The sequence below is a fragment of the Zingiber officinale genome, chromosome 4B, assembly GCF_018446385.1.
Source record: "Zingiber officinale cultivar Zhangliang chromosome 4B, Zo_v1.1, whole genome shotgun sequence".
NCBI lineage: Eukaryota > Viridiplantae > Streptophyta > Magnoliopsida > Zingiberales > Zingiberaceae > Zingiber > Zingiber officinale.
This window is the reverse complement of record NC_055993.1, coordinates 21,219,741-21,246,292: the sequence shown is the minus strand read 5'-3', so window position 1 is coordinate 21,246,292 and position 26,552 is coordinate 21,219,741. Positions and strand designations below refer to the sequence as shown.

General features: G+C 37.4%; 1 protein-coding gene across 1 annotated transcript in view; it reads right to left on the bottom strand.

Moving 5' to 3' along the window:
- The window catches only part of LOC121974843 (UPF0548 protein At2g17695-like), a 28,057-nt gene extending 11,415 nt beyond the window's left edge, over positions 1-16,642 (bottom strand). Inside the window, exons 1-2 of the mRNA XM_042526101.1 lie at positions 16,265-16,642; positions 15,994-16,195 (exon numbers count right to left, since the gene is read on the bottom strand). Coding sequence (XP_042382035.1) covers positions 15,994-16,195; positions 16,265-16,536 — 474 coding nt within the window. The 5' untranslated portion in view covers positions 16,537-16,642. The remainder of the gene's footprint in view (positions 1-15,993; positions 16,196-16,264) is intronic.
- Positions 16,643-26,552: the final 9,910 nt, after the last annotated feature.

Sequence of the window (26,552 nt, the reverse complement as noted above, 5' to 3'; positions counted from 1 at the left end):
CCATGGTCGACCTCCTCGCGCTACTCAGATCGCTCAGAGTTCTGTCACTTCTTCAGCTTCTGCTGCACAATTGCCAACGGATTTGACCCCACCGCCTTCCTATGATGACTTTCTGAAATGTTATGAGGATCATCAGGCTTCAGATTCCACTGCTGCCGTCACACACACTGGTAATTCCTTTGCTGGCATATCTCTCTCTTCGGGTCCTTAGGTTCTTGACTCTGGGCCACAGATCATATCACTGGTAATAAATTCTTTTCTTCTTCTCTCTCTACTTCCGGTTATTTATCCTTTGCCACTATGACCAATGGTTCCCAAACTCAGTCCCAGGTGTTAGTATTGTTCATCCTTCCCCGTCTCTTTCTATCCATGATATTCTTTATATCCTCGAAGCTCCCTTTAATTTATCCGTAAGCCAACTTACTCGTGCCTTTGATTGTGTCATCTCTTTTACAAAAACTTCTATTTCCTTACAGGACCGGAGTACGAGGAGAATGATTGGCTTCGGATGTGAGTCTCATGGCCTATATCGGCTTCAACAACCCTCTCTTATTGGTTCGGCGGTGACATCTCCACTTCTTGTTCATTTTCAGTTGGGACATCCAGGTTTGGATAAGTTGAAACAATTACGTCCTAGTCTTTCTCACTTAGAGTCTTTATCTTGTGAGTCATGTCAATTAAGAAAGCATATTCACAGTTCTTTTTCTCCTCGTACTGTGAGTCGGGCTATGTCCCTTTTTTCTTTGGTTCATTCTGATATTTGTGGCCTGAGTCGTATTTCTTTTACATTGGGATCATGATATTTTGTTACTTTTATAGACGATCTTTTCCCTTGTAGATGGTTATATCTGATGAAGGATCGTTCATAATTATTTCCTATTTTTCAATCTTTTTTCCATGAAATCAAAACTTAATTTGATATTTCTCTTCGAACTTTGCAAAGTGATAATACATACGAGTATCTATCTACTCAATTTCGTACCTTCTTAGCATCTCACAGTGTGTTGCATCGCACGTCTTACCCTCATACTCCTCAACAGAATGGGATTGCAGAACGTAAGAATCGTCATCTCCTCAAGACCGACTCTTATTTTCCACTCTCACATTCCTCATCAGTTTTGGGGCGACGTTGTACTTACTGGGTGGTATCTCATCAATCGCATGCCTTCCTCAACTCTCCAAGATAAAATACCTCATCATATAATTTATCCTCATCAGTCTCTTCATCCTTTACCACCTAGGGTCTTTGGTCCCATATGTTTTGCTCATGCTCTTGATCCTAGCATTGACAAACTCTCTCTCTGATCTCATAAGTGTCCTTGGATACTCCCAGTCTTGTTAGAGGCGCGAGGCGCGCCCGAGGCGCGAGGCGCGCCCGAGGCCCGAGGCGCGCCCGAGGCCTGAGGCCCGCGCCTCTTGAACATGAGGTTGATTACTACTAAACTACACACATTCATATAATATGTCAAATATGATAACTATTAATATTCCACACACACAAATATCAAATATAACAAGCAAAACAACACCATGATAAATTTAATAAAAGTTTCAAACTTTCAAGTTTTAAGTTTCTAATCTAAACTAACAAAGTTCATCAAAACAAGGGTAATAAGTCCAATTAATCATTAAGCTCAAGATCATCTTCATTGTATTCATCTTCTTCTTTATCTTCATCTTCTTCAAATTCAATTTCTTCTACTTCTTCTTCATCTTAAGTCTTAGAGATGAGTGTCTCATAGAGGAAAATGCATTTCCCTTCTCGACTTGTTTAGGCCAAGCATGTGAATAAGAGGTCATGGATGCAATGTTTTTTCCTCTAGTACAATATTCAAGCTCTTCAACTTCACTAACCCTAGCAACAACATCCCATGTCAAGTCATCACCTTCAAAAGCCAACTCATCTTCTTCATTATCACTTTCTCCACCCATTCTACCCATCAACCATTCATTACTGTCATCAATATCTGTCAAAGAGATGGGGTCAATCTTATCACGTGCATCATACCGAAGTTTTAAGGCACGATTGTATTTCACAAATACCAAATCATTTAAGCACTGCTGAGCTAGCCTATTCCTTTTTTTTCTGTGAATCTACAAAATGTCAAAAATCACAATAAGTATAATAAAATAGCAAAGAATATTTTCTACTTATAAAAGTAACATACTAATAGTATTATACATTTATATTTATTACATACCTGCTCAAATACACTCCAATTGCGCTCACAACCGAAAGCAAACACTTTAATTGCAAACTTTTGTAATTCTGGGGTATTTGCTCCGTAGCATTCCCACCATTCTGCTGGAGATAATGCTCTTCTATGTCTAATTGTCACATTCCCCCCAAATAGCCCATCTTGCTCAGTAGTGCTTGAAACCAATCTCTCCATAGTTTCAAACAAACCATTCACCACTTTTCCACAGATATTTGAATCTGTATATGAATAAAATTATTCTGAATTCAAATAATGTCCTGCAACATGCAGAGGCCAATCAAGTTGGCATTCCCATCTCGTATCAATGATCTCAAACAGTTCTTTGTACTTCTCTTCTTTCTCCTCGAAGGTCTTCATAATTGTTTCTTTTGCCCTATCCATAGCCTCATAAATATAGCACATTGCAGGTTTTCTTTCGTCATCAACCAATCTCAGAACATGGAATAAAGAGCCATATATCTTTAAAATATGCACAATTCTACTCCAAAATCTAAGTGTAGTGATGATTTTAGCTACCTTCTTCCCCGCCGCTTCTTTTGCCCATTTACTCTCTGTCCAATCCTTTGAAATGAATATTTTTATTAAATTTTGCTTCTGTAGGTGCATCCTTTCAAGAGTGAGAAAAGCAGTAGCAAATCCTGTGACACCCGTCCGACAAAGCTCTTTTTGTCTTGTGAATTGCCTCAACATATTTACCATGCCGGGGCGAACATAAATGTAAGCATTCACACTCATTGTCTTCTTCAATGTTGCTTTAAAATCAGGTAATTTCCCAATATCTTCAAGTCGACGCAGTGAGCGGCACACGAAGTCCAATACAAGTGTGATCTTTTTGCTTCTAATAATTTTCCTACAAAAGAAGTTAGAAAACTAGATAAGTTTAACATATATAAGAAAAAACATATTGATAAGAAAGAATTAAATAGATTCTAGCTAGCAAGTACATTGTTACTTGCACTATCCGTAACAACTTGAGTAACATTTACTTCTCCTACACGCTCCACAAATCAATCAAGTAACTGAAATATTTTCTCTCCGGTCTTTGCATAATTAGAAGCATCAATCGATTCGATGAAAACTGAACCTTTAGGAGAATTCACTAAAAAATTAATCAATGTCCTCTACCTTTTGTCTGTCCACCCATCTGTCATCACACTACAACCATACTTGGCTCATTCTGTTTCACACGACTTAATGTAATCATTTGTCATATTATCAACAATCTTTTTTAGAAAAGGAACCCGCACCTCATGATAACTAGGTCCTTTTAGACCTATACTATATTGGTCAACCAAGTCCAACATCTTTTTGAAGTTTGAATAGTTAACGACATTAAAAGAAATTGCTGCATCATACATCCACTCAGTTATGGCCATACAAGCTTTTTCCCTCAATTCTTTCTTGTATGCCTCATTTATCGTAGTTTGCCTCTCTTTACCTTTTCTACTTTCAACATTTTTTTGCACATTAGGAGCAAATGCGTATCCATTGGACCTATTTGTCTTGCCCTTTTTGCATATTCACTAATCTAGAACTTGTACTTGTACTTATAGGCAGTACAGCTTTAACTCCAATATCATCCATATCAATATCATCACCAGAGGGTCTACATCCTCAAAGTCCAATGTGTTGGTCCAAGGTAGGTTGAAGGGAGGGGAGGTGAACTGGCTGTTAAGAAAAACCTTCCTCGACTTTTAACTCAGATTAAAAGAAACAGAATAAATAAAAAAACGAGGTCAAAAGAGTTATTGGTTACAACCGGAGAGGTTGTTAATCCAAGGCAAGTAAACGCACTAAAGATCTCCTTCTTTGAAGACGGAGAAGCCTCTTACACTCGTTAGAAGTTCAGAAAGTAGCTAGAAAATGAATACAGCAGTTGTTACCTATTTCCTAGGTCCAGGGGTCTTTTTATAGCTCCTGGAAAATCTTATCCATGGCTGGCAGACGCCTTCTATAGAGCTGGAAGGCGCCTCCAGCGAGGCGCGGTGGATAAAAGTTTATCCACTATCAACGGCAAAATCTGCCCGGTCGAAGGCGCCTTCCATAACTGGTTAAAGGTAGTAGCTCCATAGCTCCATTTTAGCTCTTCCGCTACTCCGATTGCCTAGGTGATTTCGGCCAACCGAAATAGGGCTGACTCGAACCCAATTTCTGACCTTCTCCTCGAGCAGGCTTCCGCTCCAGCTTCTCGTCCCTCGGATGTCACGCACGTCCTTCTCGTCTACCGATGTACTCTTCCGCAGTACCTCGTCCCTCGGATGCACTGAGTTCGTCGGCTCCCTTCCCGTGTCATCCTTCTCACTAGCTGCGTCTTCCGCTCAACTTCTTGTATTCCTAAGCTCCTGTACACTTAGACGCAAGGGTTAAACACTGAAAGGATCTAACCTGACTTGGTTGATCACATCAAAACTACCACGGGGCACCAACAATCTCCCTCTTTTTAATGTGATCAAACCCAAGTTAAGTTAGGGTAAACCATAAATACAAAATAGTTATAAAAATTTTGCAAGTAAAATTTTACAAGTACAAAAATTAAAATTTGTAATTTATTGTACTACTTTCCCCCTAAACTTAATCTCTTACTACTCCCCCTTTAGATCACATTAAAAATAAGGTACTAAAAGTCTAAGAGAGAAAAAATTCTAACTATTAAAAAGATAAGAGTTAATTAAAAAATATATTTAATTAATTTTTTAACAAAAAATTAAGGTATTTTTGTAACTTCTAAATGCTTAACAATTAGTCAATTAAATACTTATTTCAATAATTGGCTTCCAAGCTGTGGCGAGACATTAGGCCTTCTTGGATATTGGAACAACAACCACTTTCTAGACAAAGTCTCTTAAAGAAATTCAATATTTAATTTTCTCTAAAAGTCTTAAGTCAAAAAGCAATTAAGCTAAATATGATTTCGGAATCTAAAATAAATTCCTTCCAACTAGGTTAACTAGGAATCTTTAAAGTACGTATTTCTTTAAAAAATTTCTAATTTGGCTCTTATCATATTTAAGGTACCAATTCAATCCACTATATTTTCTAATATGTTGAATATTTGAGCATGTGTGATTTTTCAAAGTTTCTATCCCTTTTTGCAATTTTTCATTCTCAATTTTAACTTTATCAAAGTCTTCTAATCGACAAGATTCAGCTAGTATTAATTTTAATTCCTTAACTTCTTTTTCTAATTTACAGTAATTTTTTGTTAATAATTTAATAAATTAAAATAATTTGTCAGGAGGAAAAGATAGTACCTGACTTATCTTGTCGATCCCGTAATCCGAAGCTCCCCTTGAAGTACTGCTTTCTTCCGATGTCGCTCCCCCTTCATCGATGCTTTCGATGCTCATTTCGGGCGAGCTTGCTTCGTCTCCTTCTTCTTGATGACTTGTCACTAACGCAAGTCCAGTGATGACTTCAATTTTCGATTTGGACGGTGTTTCGTCCCACGTTGCCTTCATATTCTTGTACTTGTTCACTTGGGTCAGCTTCTTGTTCTTGCTCTTGTCCTTGTCTTTCAATTTAGAGTAGTTATCTTTCACATGCCCTTCTTCATTACAGTGGTAGCATCTTATCCTTCTTTTTCTACCCTGCACTTGATTAAATCTTTTAGTTTTAAATAACTTTTTAAATTTGCGTACCATCGGCGCTGTTTCACTATCATTGAGAGAAAATTCTGAATCTTGTTCGTCCGCCTTTGCCTTTAAGGCAATGTTATGCTCCTTCTTCGGACTTGCACATCTCGTTTCATGGACTTCAAAAGTTAAAAATAATTCTTCTAAAGTAGTTGAATCTAGATTCTTAGATATATAATAAGCATCTACTAATGATGCTCATTTAGTATTTCTAGGGAATGCGTTAAGAGCGTACCTTAGTGAATCTCGGTTACTTACCTTTTCTCCGAGATTCGTGAGTCCAGTGATGAACTCCTTGATCTTTGAATGAAGGTGTGCAATGGTTTCACCTTCTTCTAGTTTGATGTTGCTGATCTAGTTTCTGAGCAGATCCCGTCTCGCGAGTTTCACCTCCGAGGTTCTTTCATGTAGTTCCAGGAATTTCTCCCAGAGCTCTTTTGTAGACCCAGATCCAGTTGACTTCTTGTGGCAGTAAGACGCTTAGCAGATGGAACTCTGCTTTGTCGTTTGCCATGAAATCGGCCTGCTCTTTTTGGTCCGGTGGTATTTTTCTTTACCTTCGAGTGCTACAAAACCAAATTCCATTATTAAAAGTAAATTGAAATCAGTTTTAAAAAATACATCCATCTTCTTCTTCCAGTTGGCAAAATCCCCCTCGAACTTCAGTGGGTAGATGCTTGATCGGCCATCTCGTGTGCTTCGTTCGGCGGTTAGTTCTCCTGAAGCGAACTTGACTCTGATACCACTTGTTGGCCCAAGGTTGGTCGGAGGGAGGAGAGGTGAACTGCTGTTAAGAAAAGTCTTCCTCGACTTTTAACTCAGATTAAAAGAAATAGAATAAATGAACAACAAAACAAAATGAGGCCAAAAAGAGTTACTTGGTTACAACCGGGGAGGTTGTTAATCCAAGGCAAGTAAACGCACCAAAGATCTCCTTCTTTGAAGGCGGAAAAGCCTCTTAGACTCGTTGGAAGTTCAGAATGTAGCTAGGAAATGAATACAGCAATTGTTACCTATTTCCTAGGTCCAGGGGTCTTTTTATAGCCCCTGAAAAATCTTATCCGTGGCTGGAAGACACCTTCCATAGAACTGGAAAGTGCCTTCCATAGGGCTAGAAGGCGCCTTCCATGGAGCTGGAAGGCGCCTCCAGCGAGGCACAGTGGATAAAAGTTTATCCACTGCCAACGGCAAAAATCTGCCAGGTCGAAGGCGCCTTCCATAGGCTGGAAGGCACCTTCCATGCGTCCTTCTCGTCCACCGGTGTACTCTTCTGCAGCACCTCGTCCTTCGAATGCACCGAGTCGACTCCCTTTCCATGCCAGCATGAACGGGCATTACACAACATGAGGCAACACGAACAAATAGCACAGCATGAGGCAGCACAGCAAAAAAAAAAGGAGAAAAAAACAAAGCAGTACAAACAAACAGCACAGCAGACAACAAAGCAAAAAAAAATGAAAAAACAAGACCAAAAATATAGCAAAAACGGACATCACGACAAGAACAAAACATGCGAAAATGAAAAAAAGGGAAAAAAGCAAAATCAGACAGTGTGTTCTACACGAACCAGCAACTGAACGTTGAGAAGAAAGAAAAAAGAAAAACGAAGAAAAAAAGAAGATACCAGAAAAGAAAAGAAGAAGAAACAACGAAGAAAAACTGAAAAGTTAAAATGAAGAAGAGAAAAAAAAAGAAGAAAAGATAGAGAAGAAGAAGAAAAGGAGAAGAAGAAGAAAAGAAAACAAAAAAAAAAGAAAAAAACACAGGCAACGCTAACACTTAGTCTTTATATGGTTTGTAACCCTTGGTTCTACTCACTTCTATTCTCGTCTTCTCTTCCCTTTTATCCTTTTCTTCGTCTTCTTCTTGCATTCTCTTCTTCCCTTCTTGTGTTCTTTTCTTCTCCGTGCCCTAAATCCAAACCAATTTGGTTTGAAATGGTTTTTTTGGGTTAAAAATCCAGAAATTATTCACGATCGCATCTCGATCGCGACTCAGTTGAGGTGCAAAGGCGCCCTAGGCGCGCGCCTGACGAACAGCGCCCGTTTCGCGTAGGAAAAAGCATTTTTTTCCAGCACCTTGTGCGCTTGACGCCTCGGGCGTGCCTCAGGCGCGCCTTTAACAACACAGGATACCCTCGGTCTCAGAAAGGGTATAAGTGTTATTCCCCTATTCTCCGTCGGTACTTTATCTCTGCTGATGTCGCGTTCTTTGATTTGGTTCCCTTTTTCGGGCCTCACGCATCTCCATCCGAGTTCTCTCCTTCTCCGCCTACACCAGTGACTCTTTTATCCTTCAAGGGCGTCTCTATCACTTCCGGCCCCATCTCCTCCTTTGCAGGTTTATCGGCATCGTCCTCGCCCTGCTTTGCCGCCGCCCATCACGACACTGCCATAGACACACCTTTAGAGCCGAGTCCTTCGCCTCTTCCTGCGGTCCCGTCTCCTGAGTCTGAGGAGGCGTTTGGTTCTTTTCTAGGAATAGGAATCGGAATGGAATCATTATATTATGGAATGGGAATGGGTATGAGTATGGATATCACTCTTAAAAGCAATGTTTAGTTAGTTGCATATTTTCTATCGGAATAAATCAAAATTTCCTTTTTTACCCTTAAAAGAAAATAAGAGAAAAAATTAGATGTGAGAGAAAGATGAATGTGAGAGAAAAATATGATGAAAGAGAATGATGAGAGAGAAAGTCTCATGAGAGAGAAAGTGTGATGAGAAAGAATGAAGAGAGAGAAAGTGTAATGAGAGAAAATGAGAAAAAAGAGTGTGATAGGAGAGAGCATGATGAGAGAAGATGAGAGAGAAAATATGATGTGAGAGAAAGTATGATGGGAGAGGATGAAGAGAGAGAAAATGGAATGAGAAAAATGAGGAGAGTGTGTGATGAGAGAAATTGAGAGAGAAAGTATGGTGAGAGAGAAAGTATGATGAGAGAGAAAATGTGATGAGAAAAAAGAGAACAGTGAGTGTGATGGGAGAGATTGAAGAGAGAGAAAGTATGATGAGAGAGAAAGTGTGTTGAGGAAAAAAAAGGAGGGACTGTGACAAGAGAGATTGAGGAGAGAGAAAGTATAATGAGAGAAAAAGAAGGAAGAGAGAAAGTATGATGAGAGAGAGTGTGATGAGAAAAAAAGAGGAAAAAGATTGTGATAGGAGAGATTAAGGAGAGAGAAAGTGTGTGATAAAATGATGAGAGAGAACAAGGAGAGAGAAGTGATATGAAAGAAAAAATAAATAAATATATTTTGATATTTGATATTAAGGGAGAAAATTTTAGTTTTAGGTCAAGGGTATTTTTGGAATAAGGGAATATTTTGATTGATGAAAATAGGGTAATGACTCATTAAAGGGGAGGTACATGGGAATGAGCTATTACCCAATTTCAAGGATTCATTCCCTTATTTGCATTCCTATTCCTATAATCCAAACATTAACAATGATAATCAATGATTCTCATTCCCATTCCCCACTCCTATTCCCCTAAACCAAACGCCCCCTGATATTCTCATTGCACTTCGGAAAGGTATGTGTTCCACTCGTAATCCTTCTCCTCATTATATTTCCTTGAGTTATCACCGTCTTTCTCCTTCCTACTTTTCTTGTCTTTCTTCCTTGTCATCTATCTCTCTTCCAAAGATTGCAGGTGATGTCTTTGCCCATTCAGGATGGAAACAGGCTATGCTCGATGAAATGTGTGCCTTGTAGCACAGTGGGACTCGGGACCTCATTCCTCTACCACCTGGGAAGTCAGTTGTTAGTTTTCGATGGGTGTATACGGTGAAAGTCGATCCCACAGTTGACCGGCTTAAGGCTCGTCTTGTCCCTAAAGTCTATACTCAAATCTTCGGATTGGATTATAGGGATACTTTTTCTCATATTGCCAAGATGTCTTCTATGCACCTTTTCCTGTCGATTGCTGCGGTTTGACATTGGCCTCTTTATCAGTTGGACATCAAAAATGCATTCTTACATGGTTACCTACTCGAGGAGGTTTACATGGAGCAACCTCCGTGTTTTGCTGCTTAGAGGAAGTCTTCTGGTCTTATATATCATCTGTGGAAATCTTTATATGGCCTTAAACAGTCACCCAGGGCATGGTTCGGTAGATTTAGTACTATAATTCAATAGTTTGGCATGACTCGAAGCGAAGCTGACCATTTTGTCTTTTATCGCCACTCATCTACTGATTGCATCTACTTAGTTGTTTATGTTGATAATATCGTCATCACATGTAGTGGTCATCTCGGGATTTCACAAGTAAAACAATATCTTTTCAAACATTTCTAGACAAAGAATCTCGGCAAACTCAAATATTTCTTAGGGATAGAAGTAGCACAATCTAAAGCTGGGATTATCATATCCCAAAGGAAGCATGCAATGAATATTTTGGAAGAAACAGGAATGTTAAACCTAAAGATGACTCAACAACCCCATGGATCCTAATATCAAGCTCTGCCAAATCAGGAGAGCCTCTTCCAGGATCAGTACAGATGATTAGTAGGGAAACTAAGCTACCTTACTGATACTCGTCCGGATATTTTGTTTGCAGTAAGTGTAGTAAGTCAATTTCTCAACTCTCCATGAAAGGAACATTGAGATGTTATGACTCGCATTATTCGATATATCAGAGGCATAACAGGAAAGGATCTTTTGTATGAAGACAAAGGACATACTCGAGTTGTAGAATATTCTGATGCAGATTAGGGATCTCCCACTTATAGAAGATCTACTTCTGGATTTGGTATATTTATCGGAGAAAACCTTATTTCTTGGAAAAGCAAAAAAAAAAACAGAATGTTGTGGCAAGATCCAGTATAGAGGCAGAGTATCGAGCTATGGTCATAGCCAGTCAAGAGCTTATATGGCTAAAACAATTGCTTCGGGAACTAAGGTTTGGAGAGGTTACACAAGTATCACTTATATATGACAACCAGGCCGCCATGCATATCGCCTCGAACCTAGTTTTTTATGAGAGGACAAAGCATATTGAAGTTAAAGTCATATCTGGAGAAATATCTATTAGCTTTGTCAATTCACATAATCAATTAGCAGATATATTCACTAAGTCACTAAAAGACCCCCGAATTGACTATATATGTAATAAGCTTGGTGCATATGATATATAATCTCCTGCTTGAGGGGGAGTGTTGAATACTTCTGAAGATTCCCTTGATTATTGGGATTAAGATTGATCTTGATTGTATTCCCTTGACGGTAGGGATTGAGATTGATTTTTCTTTTCTCTCTTTATGTATATAAATACCTATATGTAAACATATTAATAATAATAGATAGATATTTTCTCTTTTCCACAACTATTATCAAATTACAGACTCTATGGATCAATTTTGATAATCTGTCCATGAAAGAAAATGAAAGGATACGTGATCTTTTTTCAAAAATTATTGAGATAATTAATGACGCTGGCAGGATAGTGATTATCTTGCAGACTTATGAGAACGAGAAACTGAGGAGAAGGCAAGAAGAAAACTTGAAGAAAACAAAGAGTAACCCACCATTTGTCAAAAAAGGAAACTTTGTTAATAATAGTGGATGAATCCTCAAACGGCTAAACAGGAGTTTATATAAACCCTAGAACCTAGATTCAAAAAGGAAAGAGATCCTAATATATAGACCTTAATTCCTATCTTGTATGAAAGGAAAAATATCCTACCATAATTGGAAAAATTATAACAGAAAGAAATTATCAAAACAAGATACTTATATAGACAATCCCTAACCCATAAATACCAAAAATATCAAAAATATCAAAAATACCCTAAATATCATAAAAACAAAAATTACTAAAAATAATAAAGAATATGTTCGGACACTTCGAAAACGGCTAAATGGTGCTTTTTAGGCCCAAACGGGGTGGTTACAATTCATAACAAACGTAGATCTTCAATTTCCGCACTCTTGAGCGCTGACAAAATCTGATTCCAAGTCGCGAGTCAAAAGTTATAACCCTTTAAAATTCAAGAGGTCATATTGGGTTGATCTGCATCAGTTAACTTGATTAAAAGTTGTGGTGACACTATTAAAGAAGAGAAAATAGTTGACAAAATTTTAAGGATTTTACCGCAAAAAGTTCAACATGTTGCCACTGTCATTGAGGAATCTAAAGACTTGTCTACACTCACAATGTATGAACTAATGGGCTCTCTTGAAGCTCATGAGAATAGAATGGCTAGATATACAGAGGAACCATTAGAGCAGACTCCTCAATCCAAAATGAATGTGGCAGACAGAAAGAATGAAGATCAATCAAGACGACCAAAGTATCAACATTGGAATTCTAATTCAAAAGACGAATCAAAAGGCAAGGAGTGGAAGAAAAATCAGTCTAACAATAAATATTTCAGATTATGCCACATGCAAAAAGAACAATCATGAAAGCAAAAATTGTTGGTTTCAACAATGTAACGATTGTGAAGACTCTGACCATCTTTACATCAATTGCCCGGAGAAGAAGAAAAATCAAACCAACTTCACTGACGATGATGATCGTCAGAACAATTATTCTACTCTTGCATGAGTACGCAAGAAGATTGAGATCATGGTACCTCGATAGCGAGTGCAGTCACCATATGACAAGTATTAAATCCAGTTTTGTTGACTTGGATGATTCATTCAAATCTAAGTGAAGCTTGGATATGGAAAGTATATGAAGATGGAAGGCCAAGGTGATATCACTGTGAAAACAAAGGGAGGTACTTCTAAACTTATCAAAGATGTGCTTTATGTTCCTCAATTATTTCAAAATTTATTAAGTATGGGTCAATTGGTAGAAAATGATTACATGCTCACATTTGATAGGGATAGATGCATAATTATTGACAAGGAAAAGGATCAAACAATAATTGTAATACCTATGGCATCAAATAGAATATTCCCAATGTGCATGTCTCATAAAGAAAATCAGGTTTTAAAGTCTGAAGTCATAAATGATTCAATACTTTGGCATATGAGGTATAGACATTTAAATTATAAGAGCCTTAAATTGTTGAATAAAGAAGTTATGGCTATTGGGCTACCTTCTATTGACATAAGTGGAAGAGTTTGTGAAGGATGTGTTTACGGAAAAATCCATAGAATGACATTCCTAAATTCTCATGGATGGCTACAACTCCACTAGAATTATTGCATGCAAATATTAGTGGTCCAACCAAAACTTATTCATTGAACAAAGTCCTCAACAAAATGGCATTGTAGAGCGGAAAAATCACAGCATTGTGGAAATGGCTCGAAGCATGTGGAAAGCTAAAAGTTTGCCCAACACCTACTTGGCAAAAGCTATTAATACAGCGGTATATCTTTTGAACAGATCTCCAACTAAGGTTGTCCAACAAATGACACCTTATGAAGCATGGTTCCAACAAAAACCAAAGGTTGGTCATCTTAAGATCTTAGGCTTTTTGCTTATGATTACATTCTTCCTCAGAATAGAGAAAAGTTTGATGGAAAAGGAGAGAAATGCATCTCCATTGGCTATAGTGATCATTCCAAAGGCTACAGGTTGCATAATCCCAACACTCAAGAGTTGAAAATTTCAACGGATGTAATTTTTTATGAAGGAAGTGCATGGGAATAGGAAGACAAAGAATTTGATTCACATGCAACACCTTCCCAAGACAATGAAGTCACTCATTTAATTTCTCCAAATCAAGAAACTCCAAGTTCTTCTTCATCAAGTCATAATCAGTTGGTTTCAGATACAACTGACTCACCAACAAGAAAGACTCGTTCATTACAAGAAATATATGAAGCATGTGATGTTGCTTTTGTTGCTAGTGAGCCCCAATATTATGAGGATGCTTTTGGAGAAGAAGTTTGGATACAAGCCATGAATGAAGAAATAAAGATGATCGAAAAAAATAACACTTGGCAGCTCATTGAAAAGCCACCATCCAAAGGCATTATTAGCTTAAAATGGGTCTTCAAGACTAAGTACAATGAAGATCACTCTATTTAAAAGCATAAAGCTTGCATTGTTGCCAATGGCTATGCTCAATAGTTTGGAATTGACTTTGGCGAGACATTTGCATCGGTTGTTCGTATTGAAACTATTCATACCTTTATGGCTCTTGCTGCTCAACTCAAGTTGTTGATATATCAACTAGATGTTACAGTTGCATTTTTAAATAGAGAAATCGAAGAAGTATATGTCCAATAGCCACAAGGATATGTAATTTCAGGTCAAGAAAATATAGTATATCAACTTCAAAAAGCCCTTAATGGGTTAAAACTAGCTCCACAAGCATGGAATAGCAAAATTGACAATTATTTTCAAAAAAATGGATTCCAACGAAGTCCAAGTGAGCCATCATTATATGTGAAAATAAAAGATCTAGGACTTATGAAATATTTTCTTGGGATGTAAGTGAAGCAAGAGAATGGGAGAATCTTTGTCTCTCAGGAAAAATATGTTGCTGATTTGACGAAGAAATTCAACACGACTTGCCGCAAGGCCTCTTATACTCCTATGGTAGTCAATGATAAGCCTTCAAAAAATGATGAAACTGTGAAGGTTAATAAAACCATCTACAGAAAACCTTGTTGAATCACTCATTTATCTCACAAATATAAGACCGGACATTATGCATGTTGTTGGCGTTGTCTCAAGATTTATGAGTGAGCCTAGTAAACTTCATCTTGCTACAGCTAAACGTATTCTTAGATATGTGCAAGGAACAAGGAATTATGGACTACTAGTTGAAGCTGAAAAAGATAATGAATTGCGTGATTTTTAATAGATAGTGATTGGGTAGGTTCAATAGATGATCGCAAGAGTACATCAGACTATATTTTCTTCATAATAACAAAGCCTATTTCTTGGTTATCAAAGAAGCAGAATACTGTGGCTATGTCTTCTGTCGAGGCTGAGTATATATCAGCATGTGGAGCAGCATGTGAAGCTGTCTGATTAAGGAGAATTCTCAAGGATATGAAGTAAGAACAATTTATGCCAACTATACTCTTATGTGACAATATGTCTGCTATTGCAATGACCAAGAATCATATTTTTCACCATCGCACAAAGCACATCGAGCTACGACATCACTTCATCAGAAAGTTACAAGCAACGGCGAATTGAATTAGCTTTCTGCAAATTTGGAGATCAAATAGGAAATATTTTTCACAAAGCCATTTTCAACCGAAAAGTTTCTCTACTTACGTGAAAAACTTAGAGAATTAGATCTCTCAAAATTAAGAGGGATTGTTAAAAGTTAATTTTGCGAATTAATGCACATGCATGCATTGTGAGGTTTCATGAATCTTGTAGATGTTGATCAAATTAATTAAGCAATAACTAATGTAATTCTAGAACTATCCATGATGTCTTCATAAGATTGTAGTGGCTATGTCACAAAAATGTTGAATATCAAATAATCTATCAGATTTTGGTTTTATCTTTTTTTATATTGTTCTCTACTTCAATATCTATCATTATTCTGGGTATGGCAAATTCAGTCATTGAAGTGGAAGGAGGATTGAATTCCATTGACAGCTATTGTATCATTGCTTTATTAAATCATCTAGTTGTATCTATCTTACTTTATGTTTTAGCTTTGATTCTCTGTTGTGCTAATGTAACCCCTAGTTGAAGATATGTTACCCTCACTAGCTATATATATATATATAGAGAGAGAGAGAGAGAGTGATAGATATTGGGTGAACTGTTATGTTCACCATTTTTTTCTTTTTTCTTTTCTTAAAAACACTATTGATATGGGCAAATAACTCCGGTTCAAACAAGATTCAGAATTTGATGCCAAGAGTAATGCTTTTATCCGGATCGAAGTGAGAAGTTCAATTGGACTATGGAGATTAAAATCTACATGCCAACTTAAGAAATAGGTAAATGGTTTCTAGACGTCCAACTACAATGCATTTTCTCCACAAAAAAGCTTTGGAGCATTTATTCAATCCTCTCGTGACCATCATCACATCTAGTGTATGTATAACCAAAAGGAATGTTAGAGCATCCAGTTGGATTCTATGCAAAAAAGGAATATAATCTTTTTTTACCAAGTGAAAAAATCCATCAGTAACTAAGTGTACAAATTCTCTCCAAGCAAGCAACTATAAGTTCAGAGCAAGAAGAAACAAAAAGCATGAAAAGAAGCCTACCAGAAGGTGGCCCCGAAGAGTGCCGCTGCCAAAGCCGAAGGAAACCTTATTCGGACTGAGGCCGCCAGTATCTTCCCGCACATATGCAATCTGGAGCGGCATCATCATCCATGGTATCACCTCCTTCACGCAGACGCAGAACCTCTCCCCTTTCTCGACAGGAGTCTTCGGATTCACAAACGCCCATCCCAATCCGAAGTGCCTGTATCCAGTAAAAAATCAAGTCTTTCCAGAAAATACACCACAACAATCAAACGAGAATGGAGTGTACTTCCAAGAGAGGAGGGCTGATTTTGCGAGGTCGAAGGTACGGGGACCAGAGCCAAGGAGGACCCTAGCGTGGTTGATGGAGAAACCGTTCTTGGTGAGTGTTTCTTCCTCTTCTCCCACTACGGCTTCGATGGATTTTTGACCGCGAGAATGAGGAGAGGTAGTAGAGCCGTGGAATTTGGGATCGTAGTTGAAGCCGCCAGAGCGGGCGATGCAGGCCTGCTCCTGTTCCTTCGTTGGCCTCCTCCAACTCAGAAACAGGCCACCCACCATGCCTCCGCCCCTCAGCCGACTAGGTTACTGATGTAATGCTGTCGCCGGCTATGACGGCAGGAGATGAGCCTCAAGCTCCCACTGTCTCGCGCGGAAGGTCGATGGTTAAATGGCGGCGACATAGTAGATATTATATAATTTCACTAAATTTTAAAAATCAGAAATTTAATTTGTACCCTTTTTTCCCCAAATCCCACTTAAGATTGGGCGGCCGCCGTGACCCCGCCCCACCCAGCTGATTTGGGCCGTGTCTGGTAACGGAAGCCTAGTCTAATCCGGGTCTGTTGTAAAGTTGGCTCAGTCTACGGACTAGGCCAGCGATCACCGACGGCAAAGATAAAGCGAGTACTGCCCACCCACGGCACAGATCAGGGCGAGCACCGCCCGTTTACGGGGTGCGCTGAACACATCTCGCGACAGTTGATGTCCAAAGGTCGCTTTTTATCATCCTGTATTAAAAAATAATAATAATATATAATTAAATTTAAAATTAATTCTTAATTATAAAGAAGATAATTTAAATAGATTTATATACAATTTATAAGTTATTTTAGGAGTTTATAAATTATTAAGTTTTATTTTAAAAATAAGTTGTTAAAGTGTTTGGGTGAACTTATTACAATCAACTTAAAGATATTGATGTGTTTGGTATTATAAGATCTTTTTATTAATAAAATTATCAAAAAGGATATAATATTATTAATAGAGGATTTTGAGATTTTTATTAATAGAAGGATTTGGGCAAATTTCTGCATCAGGGGAGAGAAAATTTAAAAAAGGTATTGGCGGAGAAGATGACACAACATTGGAAGAAAACTCAACGGAGATAAAAAGATATTAGGCTTATAAAAATTTATGGAGGATAAGATGGAGATTTATGAAATTATATAAGGATATTTTAGAGAAACAAATTATTAAAATAAGTTTTTTTAAAAAAAAGTAAGGTCTTCCATACTTTTTTAAAAACAGCTTATAAACTCTAAAATAATTTATTTTGACAGTTTATAAGCTGTTTGAAAAAAAATTTACCAAATAAATTTGAAGAACTTATAAGCACCAAAATAGCTTATAAGTTGTTTTAGAGAATCAAGAAAATTTAATCTCAATTAAAAGGTATTTTTTATGGAGCATCAACAAAGCGACAGTGTTATTCAAGTGAAGACGATGGTCATGTAACAAATGACAGCGACGATGGTAGCAATCGGTGAATGGTGATAGCGACTTGGGCTATAACGGCAGCGACATGTCGTGGAAAATTTTGTGGATAAAATTAGAGTTAGGAAAAAGAATATGAAAGAAATTAGAAGAAGAAAAAAAGGAAAAAAGGAAAATAAAAGTTTAGGATTAGAGGAGGAAGAAGAAAATCAGACAGAAAAAAAACGATCTGGGAAAAGAGGAAAATGAGTTTGGTTGAAAGAATTTTAATTGAAATTTTTTACTAAAAAGTCGAGAAAGTTTCAAAATTTATGACTATATTTTTTTTTATTTTTTCCCATCATATTAACATTTTGTTTTGAATTTCAGGGGTGTGACCGCACACCCTGAGCCTTATATAGCTACGTCCCTGCATAGAGGTGCTATATTCTATATTATTTTTATTTTTTATATTTTAATATTTAAATTATTTTTTTATTTTTAATTAATATATTTTATGTTTAAAAATATTAAAATTATATATATAATATGTATCGAAATTATATGTACAACTGTAAATTTTAAATCATGATTGTAATAAATTTTATTTTAGGAATTTTTATATAATTTACTCTTTTAATGTTAATTTTAAACAACTTAGTTTGTCACTAAGATTTATAATATTTTGGAAACATGCAACCTAATGATTGCCTTTTCGGAAATCTTCCCTCCTTCCATGACAGAGGCTAACAAGTAATTAACTTATTGCTTTAGGCAAGTTTAATATGAACAAAATCACTTCTTTGATTTTTATCTAAAGTGTGCTCCTATTGAAGTGGACTAATTATAAAATTATAAATATACTTAGCCAATCCCATATAAAGAAAAGGAACTTCAACACAATACTGCAAGCAGGGGCGTAGCTAAGGGGTTGATCGTCAATATTGGTGTTCCAATGACGGTGGTTACAATTGAGTCATGATGACAGGACGAAGTCGATGTCGCTTGTGGTAAGGAGAATAGTGATGATAAAATTATCAATGGTGATAGCAATGAATATAATGCTATGGTGGTCAAGGAGGAAGAGAGGAAGATAGCGACGGCATGGCAGGAGATGGCGGCTGCAGCAATATCCCACAGATATAGTTTACCAATAGGGAGAAGGTTTGACGTAGTTCTGCTAGTAAAGTCGTGGCTAAATGCATGTGAGGAGGGATAAGGGACAAGGAAGGCGGCTGTGTCGGTTGCTCGTGCGACACATGTAGAGAAGTACGAAGTGACAAATAAGGAGAAATTTAGATTTAATTAAAAATTTTAACAACTCAATAGAAAGAAATAATGATTGAAATAAAATTATTAGGGATAATATAGGCTAATATAAAATCATGATGAAACTGAAATAAAATTATAATTATAATTTTTTAAAAATAAATGGGGTTGAACTTCACCCTAGTGTAAGGGTAGTTCCATCCTGACCGCAAGTTATAATAAAACTAACTACGGAAATATAATATATGCCAGACTGTTTCATGTACTAACTTTTACTTATATTATATATACCAAGAAATTAAATGTACAAGTACAAGTGTTCTTCTCTAGCAAGTTTATCCGCAGGTCAGTTACCTTGTCAAACGCTTCTTTTTCCAAGTCAGTCAATTAAGAGGCTGCTTCCTCAACCTTATCAGTTAACAAACGGCTCTAGGGTTTTGAGTCTTTGACAGAGGCTTGCTAGGCCTGCAAAAATTGCATGGTATTAGAATTTTAAGTGAAAGATTGATGACTGAGCAAATAATCACTAGAATCGACGAAAATTTTCATCATTAATCCATCGCTAATCTCATTAGTGACCGCTTAGTGACTGAATTTTTCCATCCCTATTATTTGGGTCGTTGCTGTGTCGCTAAATATAATGACGGAATTTATATTCCGTCACTAACTTACTATGCAATTATTTTGAGTTTAGAGATAGATAATTTATATTTCGTCGTTAATTAGCAACGGAAATAATAAATTCCACCGCTCAAATGATTTTCTTGTATAACTAATTTGAGATTAGCGATGGAAAAATAAGGTTTCCGTTGCTAATTATCATTTGAAAGCAACGGAATTGTATAATTCCGTGAAATTTATAATTTCATCGCTAATAGCGACGGATATTATATTTTCATCGCTATTTTATAAATTAGCAACAGAACTATAAAATACCGTCACTATTTTATTGTAAAAAATAGCAACGAAAAATTATAATTCTATTGCTAATAAGGACGAAAATTTAAAATTTTGTTGCTATTTTTACGAAAAATTGCGACAGAATTATAAATTTACGTCATTAAATTTAGTAAATTTTTATCAGAAATTCTCCATTTTAACATTTTCCCTATTTACATAAAGTATAACCATCAATAAATCATCAAAAACGAGGGTTATCACAACACGTTTACGTTATAGAATTAAATAACACAATATTTACATTATAGAACTAAACACCACAACATCCAATTCAAATCTAATGAAAGAGCTCTCAATCGCTCTCAGTCAAGATGGGTGTATGTTTCCTAGAGAGAGAAACTCTAACTTCCCTCTAGGATTTTCGATCATCTTCCACACGGTGAGATGAGTGAGTTCTAGGCTCTTTCTTTCTCCGATGACTTTGGGAGGACTCTTCTCGGGTTCCACTCTCCCCCCTTGGTGGTGCTCATCCACTTATGGTTGACGCCATCTCTCTGGAGGTTCTCGGGTGGAGTTGGAGGGTGCAGAGAGGATATCCTACTGGTTATATCGGAGTTTCTTCTCCGACATAGAGGTTATCTTTTCATTAGTGTTACTGTACATCTTTTCGGTAAACCTGCTCATATCCCCTCCTTCTCTACTTCGATTTTCTTTGGTTTTCTTCCTCTCCTCTGTCCCAGTGCCCGAAGGAAGGGTGTGATCAGTCTATTCATATTGCTTTCCACATCGTCGGAGGTTCGCCGGAGTTTTCAAACTTTCTACAAATTCTGACCGCTTCATAGAAGGAATATATGGGAGAATTATTCAACATTAATGGTCAATAATTGGTGTTCTCCTTATTTAGAAATTTCTGGTGACATCTGATTTTACTTTGGCATGGACTATTTGGTGTTCCTCTTGATTTGGAAGTCTTGGTTGGCATTTGGCGTGAATTAATTGGAGTTTCTTCTGAATTAGAAGTCTTGGTTGGCATTTTGAGATTTCTCTTGATCTTGGCGTGGATAACTTGATGACTTAGACTATGCTTCAATTTTGGTGGCTGCATATCTTGCATTTGAATTATATTTGACTTTGGCTTTGCTATTCCTATTTTGTAATTCCACATGGATGTATTAAAATGGGAAAGAAGAAGAAAGGTCTCAAATATTCACCTTTGAGTCTAGCAAATGGTCCACATCCTATGTCATTTGAAGAGGATAGAGTTGCTATTATGGAGGATGCATCACAATTGGCAGATCATGTTGAGGTGGCGGTTCAAGATGCTGAGGTGGTAATTGAGGTGGCATGTGACCCTCCAAGTCACCATCCTCCTCTCCCAAAGGATGGAGTGTCTCTCCCTCAACCGACCCCCTTACCTAAACTCATCGGAGAAGCTCACTCCATCACTGTTGGAGGTGATGAAGTTGCTGCTGGAGAAGCCGATCAAGTACCACCTACAGATGAGAAGGTTACTCAAGCAACAGTTCCTTAGGGACAAAAGAAGTATGGTTCATGGGCCAACCTCTTCAAGGATAATAAACAGACAAATATGGCGACCCAATTACAACAATCTCAACCAACCGGGCAGCGTTTGAGTTTTGAGTATGAAGACATTAAAACTGTGGAAGATTCGATTGGATTTTATCTTGTTGGTTGTTTCATGGGGAGGCATCTAGGAAAGAATGGCGTCTCTTTCATTGCATCCAGATGGCGAGTACTATATAAATTTTACATGCACAAAAGTGGTTGGGTTGTAGATCATTTTGATACATTTCAAGATCGTGACAAAGTTCTACTTAGGGGACCGTATTTTGCATATGGGATTCCTTTGTTTCTAAAGATTATGCCGCGTTATTTTTTGTTTGATGAGGATGGAAGGTATATCCTCGCTTGGGTACAAATTCATGGATTGCCGCCGTATTGTTGGTCTCCCAAAGTTCTCGGACTCATTGGCTCGGAGATAGAAAGACCGATGTATACCGACAAATTGACCCGTACAAGGGAAAGATTGACATATGTAGGCTCTTGGTAGAGGTATCGGTTCATAATGAGAAAATAAGAGAGGTTCTAATCACATTACCTACTGGTGCTCAACTTGACCTCCGGATCGTTTATGAAGTCATGCCTGATTTTTACGATGATTGTCGAAGACTTGGACATTGTAAAGAGGATTGCAAGATTTCTGCCCACTACCGTCCCAATCGCTCACAACCTACAAGAGGAAGGCAACAATTTCAGTATAGAAAAAGACAACCAATTCCTCCTCAAGGGCCTCCACAAGCCGTTGATGACACTCCACTTGACCTCCGGATCGTTTATGAAGTCATGCCCGATTTTTACGATGATTGCCGAAGACTTGGACATTGTAAAGAGGATTGCAAGATTTCTACCCACTGCCGTGTTAGAATTTTGGGACCATAATTGTAATTATAAATGTCTAATGTCATAAATTAAAGAAGTCATAGTTTAATGTGATCTAATTTACGATTAAGGAATATGACTTAAGGGTTTAATTGTTATGAATAAATTAATGTGGATACCATGTGTAATTTCTAATTTGTTGAGGGGCCAAATTAGAAATAAGCAACTTAGGCTTCTATAAATAAGGGTTATGATCCCAGTTTGCAGATGATGCTTTCGTTTTGTTTCCTCATCGACAAAACTCTCTGGATACTAAGGAAGATCTGCAAATTGAAGATCTTGTCCAAATCGACTGCATACTATGGATTCTGGTACGTTTCCGTAATTTTCTGTCTATCCAGTTTATAATTTCTTAAGAATTTGAATAGAATGCATAAGTTTTGTGTTGATATTTCTCAACCCAATTTATTCTATCAATTGGTATCAGAGCCTTCTATTCCAATTTCTTAGGAAAACTTTTTTATTCTGGGTACAAAGTTTTATCTTTATATAATTTCGGTTTTGGTTCAATTGTGATTTTATTTTATCATCGCAACTTTCACCGCTTGCTCCCAAGCCAAACACTATGCACAGTGTCGCAACTGGCAGAGAAAAATAACTAAAAATTCCTATAGCGAGTTGGCTGCCTCTCGCTGGTTCTGCACAAGCAGACGTCGGCGACAAGGGTGACAGGCGTTCCGACAAAGGAAAGGGCCAGCGGCTGACCCGGTAGTTCGGGTGATTTTGTGTAGCATAGAAGTGTGTGGCGAAGAAAGGAAGAAATAAACGAACAATTTCTTCATACAAAATCCACAAATTTGGACGTCGCTGCGTTGGTCGATCCTTTTGGAATGCTGTCGGTTGGCAGTGGTTCGGCCTGAAGGAGCGGCGTCGACGACGGATTGAAAGGCTGCCGTCGGTTGGCGGTCGTTTCTTCCCTCCGCACGATGGGTTGATGGAGATAAACAGTTACGTGGTTTTGGAAATTTTGACGCCACGTTCGAAGGAAACGATGGCCACGTTGGGAAAAAAAGATGGACACGCTTCTTCCATTTCATATTTTATTATTATATTTGAAAATTGGCATTAAAAAAAAAAACCACGTACGTGGAATGTGGAGTGAGGCCAGTACCTGGCTTGATGGCCACGTACATGGAGTGAGGCCACGTTTAAGGATAACAAGTTTTATCAAATTTTATATTTTAGAATTTTGATAAAAGGATTTTGATGCATGCTGTCACTAAGGAATCAAAATATTACATATCATTAATATAATTTCTCCCATTAATTGATAATCCATTAAATCAATTTATTTTATAATATTAATTTAATTGGATTATATAGGTTTATTAATATCTATTATTTTAAATTAAATTAAATTTGAATTATATGTCACCAAAGTGACTTTTATTATTTGAATTTAATTTTATTTGAAATATTGAGATATTATTGAGGTATTAAATAAAATGTAAATGTGTATATTTCTGTGAGTATTAATCGGCCCAAAGGAAGATTTATACTTAACAAATTATACATTTACTTGTGATAATAAACACGTAACAATTATAAGGTTTTATCTGTTATAGTTCATGCATATAATAAATCGATCCAAAGATAGGTTTATTATTTGTCATGCATTATTGTTAGTGTTTGATTATTACAGAAAAGAGTATCACTTGCAAATAATATTACTGTCCAAAGACTTGATATTGTTGTTGCACTAGGTATCTTTAGATGGGATTTGCCATTTGTTTTTAATTAATTCAAAATGAGCATGTTATTTATGTTAAATTCTTGTGTTCTCTTTTCAGCAAATGTTGCTACTATTTCTGCTAACTTAAGTTCAGTGTCGATCCTTAATGGAACAAATTTTAAGGATTGGAAGGAGAACATTCTAATTGTTCTTGGCTGCATGGATTTGGATCTTGCGCTTAGGACAGAGCAACCCACTGCTCCTTCAGATACTAGTTCCTCTGAACAGAGAACTAAATATGAGAAGTGGGATCGCTCTAACCGCATGAGTCTTATGATCATCAAGTGCGGCATACCTGAGGCTTTTAGGGGCGCGGTGTCTAATAGTGTCACCAAAGCTAAAGAATATCTCGATGAGATTGAAAAGCGCTTTGCCAAAAGCGATAAGGCGGAAACAAGCACAATTTACGTCCCCGGTTGTCTATCGGACCACTCTTGTAGCATAGTTTCAACTTTTGCAAGAGAGAGAGGATCAATAGGCCCTTTAAATTTTATAATATGTGGACATTACATGATGGTTTCAAAGACTTGGTGGCAAATACTTGGGAGGTACCCGTATATGGCAATGCACAATTTACTCTCAAGACAAACTTACACGGTTGAAAGGTAAACTAAGGGAACTTGATAAGCTTCATTTTCAACATATTAAGTAGCAAGCATCGAGAGCAAAATCAGAGTTAAAAGATGTGCAAAGAACCCTTCTTAATGGAAAAGAACCCCCAAGTGACTATGACATAATAAGAAAGAAGACAATCATGCTAGCGGAGGCGGAAAGACTCTTCTACCAACAATGTACCAAGAGTATTTACCTCAAAAATAGTGATAGATGCACCAAATTTTATCATGACTTGGTGAAGTGAAACAACAAAAGAAATGCTATTATTACACTCATCAAGTAATTCGGGGAACAAACGATTAGTTTGGATGAAGTCGTCAAAAAATTTGTAGAATATTTTCAAAGGCTCTTGGGTGAGGACGGTCAAAGCTCTTCAATTGATGTTTCTTCCTTGCACAACACTAGATTATCTCAAGCCCAAATATCATCCCTAGAAGCCTCAATCACGGAGGAAGAAATCAAGAAGGCTCAATTTGATATAGGCGCCGATAAAGCCCTCGGTCCGGATGGTTACAATGCAAAATTCTTCACGGCGGCTTGGGACAATATAGGGGCTGATTTTATCAAAGCGATAAAGGAATTCTTCATTAATGGTCGACTCTTCAAATAATGGAATCATACCTTGATAGCCCTCATCCCTAAATTTGATCATGCTCCAAGAGTTACAGATTTTAGGCCTATCTCATGTTGTACGGTTTTCTACAAAGTTATCTCTAAAGTATTGGCGACAAGATTGGCAAATGTTATAGATATATTGTTGGATCCGGCTCAAGTAACTTTCATCAAAGGTCGATCCATTAGTGATAACATTCATTTAGCCCAAGAATTATTGAGAAAGTATACTCGTAAGCGGATTTCTCCAAGGTGTATGATCAAAGTTGATTTGCGTAAGGCTTTTGACATGGTTGATTGGAGTTTTCTTTTGTCCGCACTTGTTGGTTTTGGGTTTCCCCAATAATGTTGTGGATGGATAAGGGAATGTATAACCACGGTCTCTTACTCCATTAGTCTAAATAGTGGATTGCATGATTTCTTTAGTGCAAGAAGAGGCTTGAGGCAAGGCGATCCTCTCTCTCCTTTGTTATTTGGCCTATGCTTAGAAGTTTTCTCACGTTCTATAAAAGTTACATCAAAGTTAAGTGCTTTTCACTATCATCCAAAATGTCAAGAAGTGGAACTCACGCATATAGCATATGCCGATGACCTCTTGTTGTTTGTATGGGCCGATGTTTCTACTATTAACCTCATTACGGATTATCTAACGGTTTTTGGTGATAAAGTGGGCCTTCGAGCAAATTCGACGAAATCCAACTTATATATGACCGAGGTTAGTGACCAACTACGGGAGGAGCTACTACACATAACCGGTTTTCAACAAGGCACATTTCCCTTCTGGTATCTTGATATCCCATTAGTAATGGAGAAATTGAGAATTGCAAATTATGGGGCACTACATGACTTCATAAGGAAGAAGGTTGTATCTTGGCCGAAGCACACACTTTCCCATGTCGGAAGGTTGGAACTTGTAAGATCGGTACTTCAAGGAGTGGAATGTTTTTGGCTGTCTATCCTTCCAATACCAAGTGGTGTTATTGACAAGATTTATGGCATCTCTCATTCCTTTGTATGGTCAACAATACATCCACCAATCTCATGGGCTACTATATGTCTATCCAAAGAAGAAGAAGGATATGGTTTACATGATTTGCAAACATGGAATATGGCTCTCTTATGTCAGATTCTATGGAATATTCAAAATCGACGGGAGTCCCTTTGGGTCCGATGGGTTCATCATCACTATCTCCGAAATATGGACTTTTGGCAATGGAGGAGTAAACCTTCAGACTCCCCCCTTATTAAATATTTACTTTTTATTTGTGATGAACTTGTATAGCGAACTACCTCC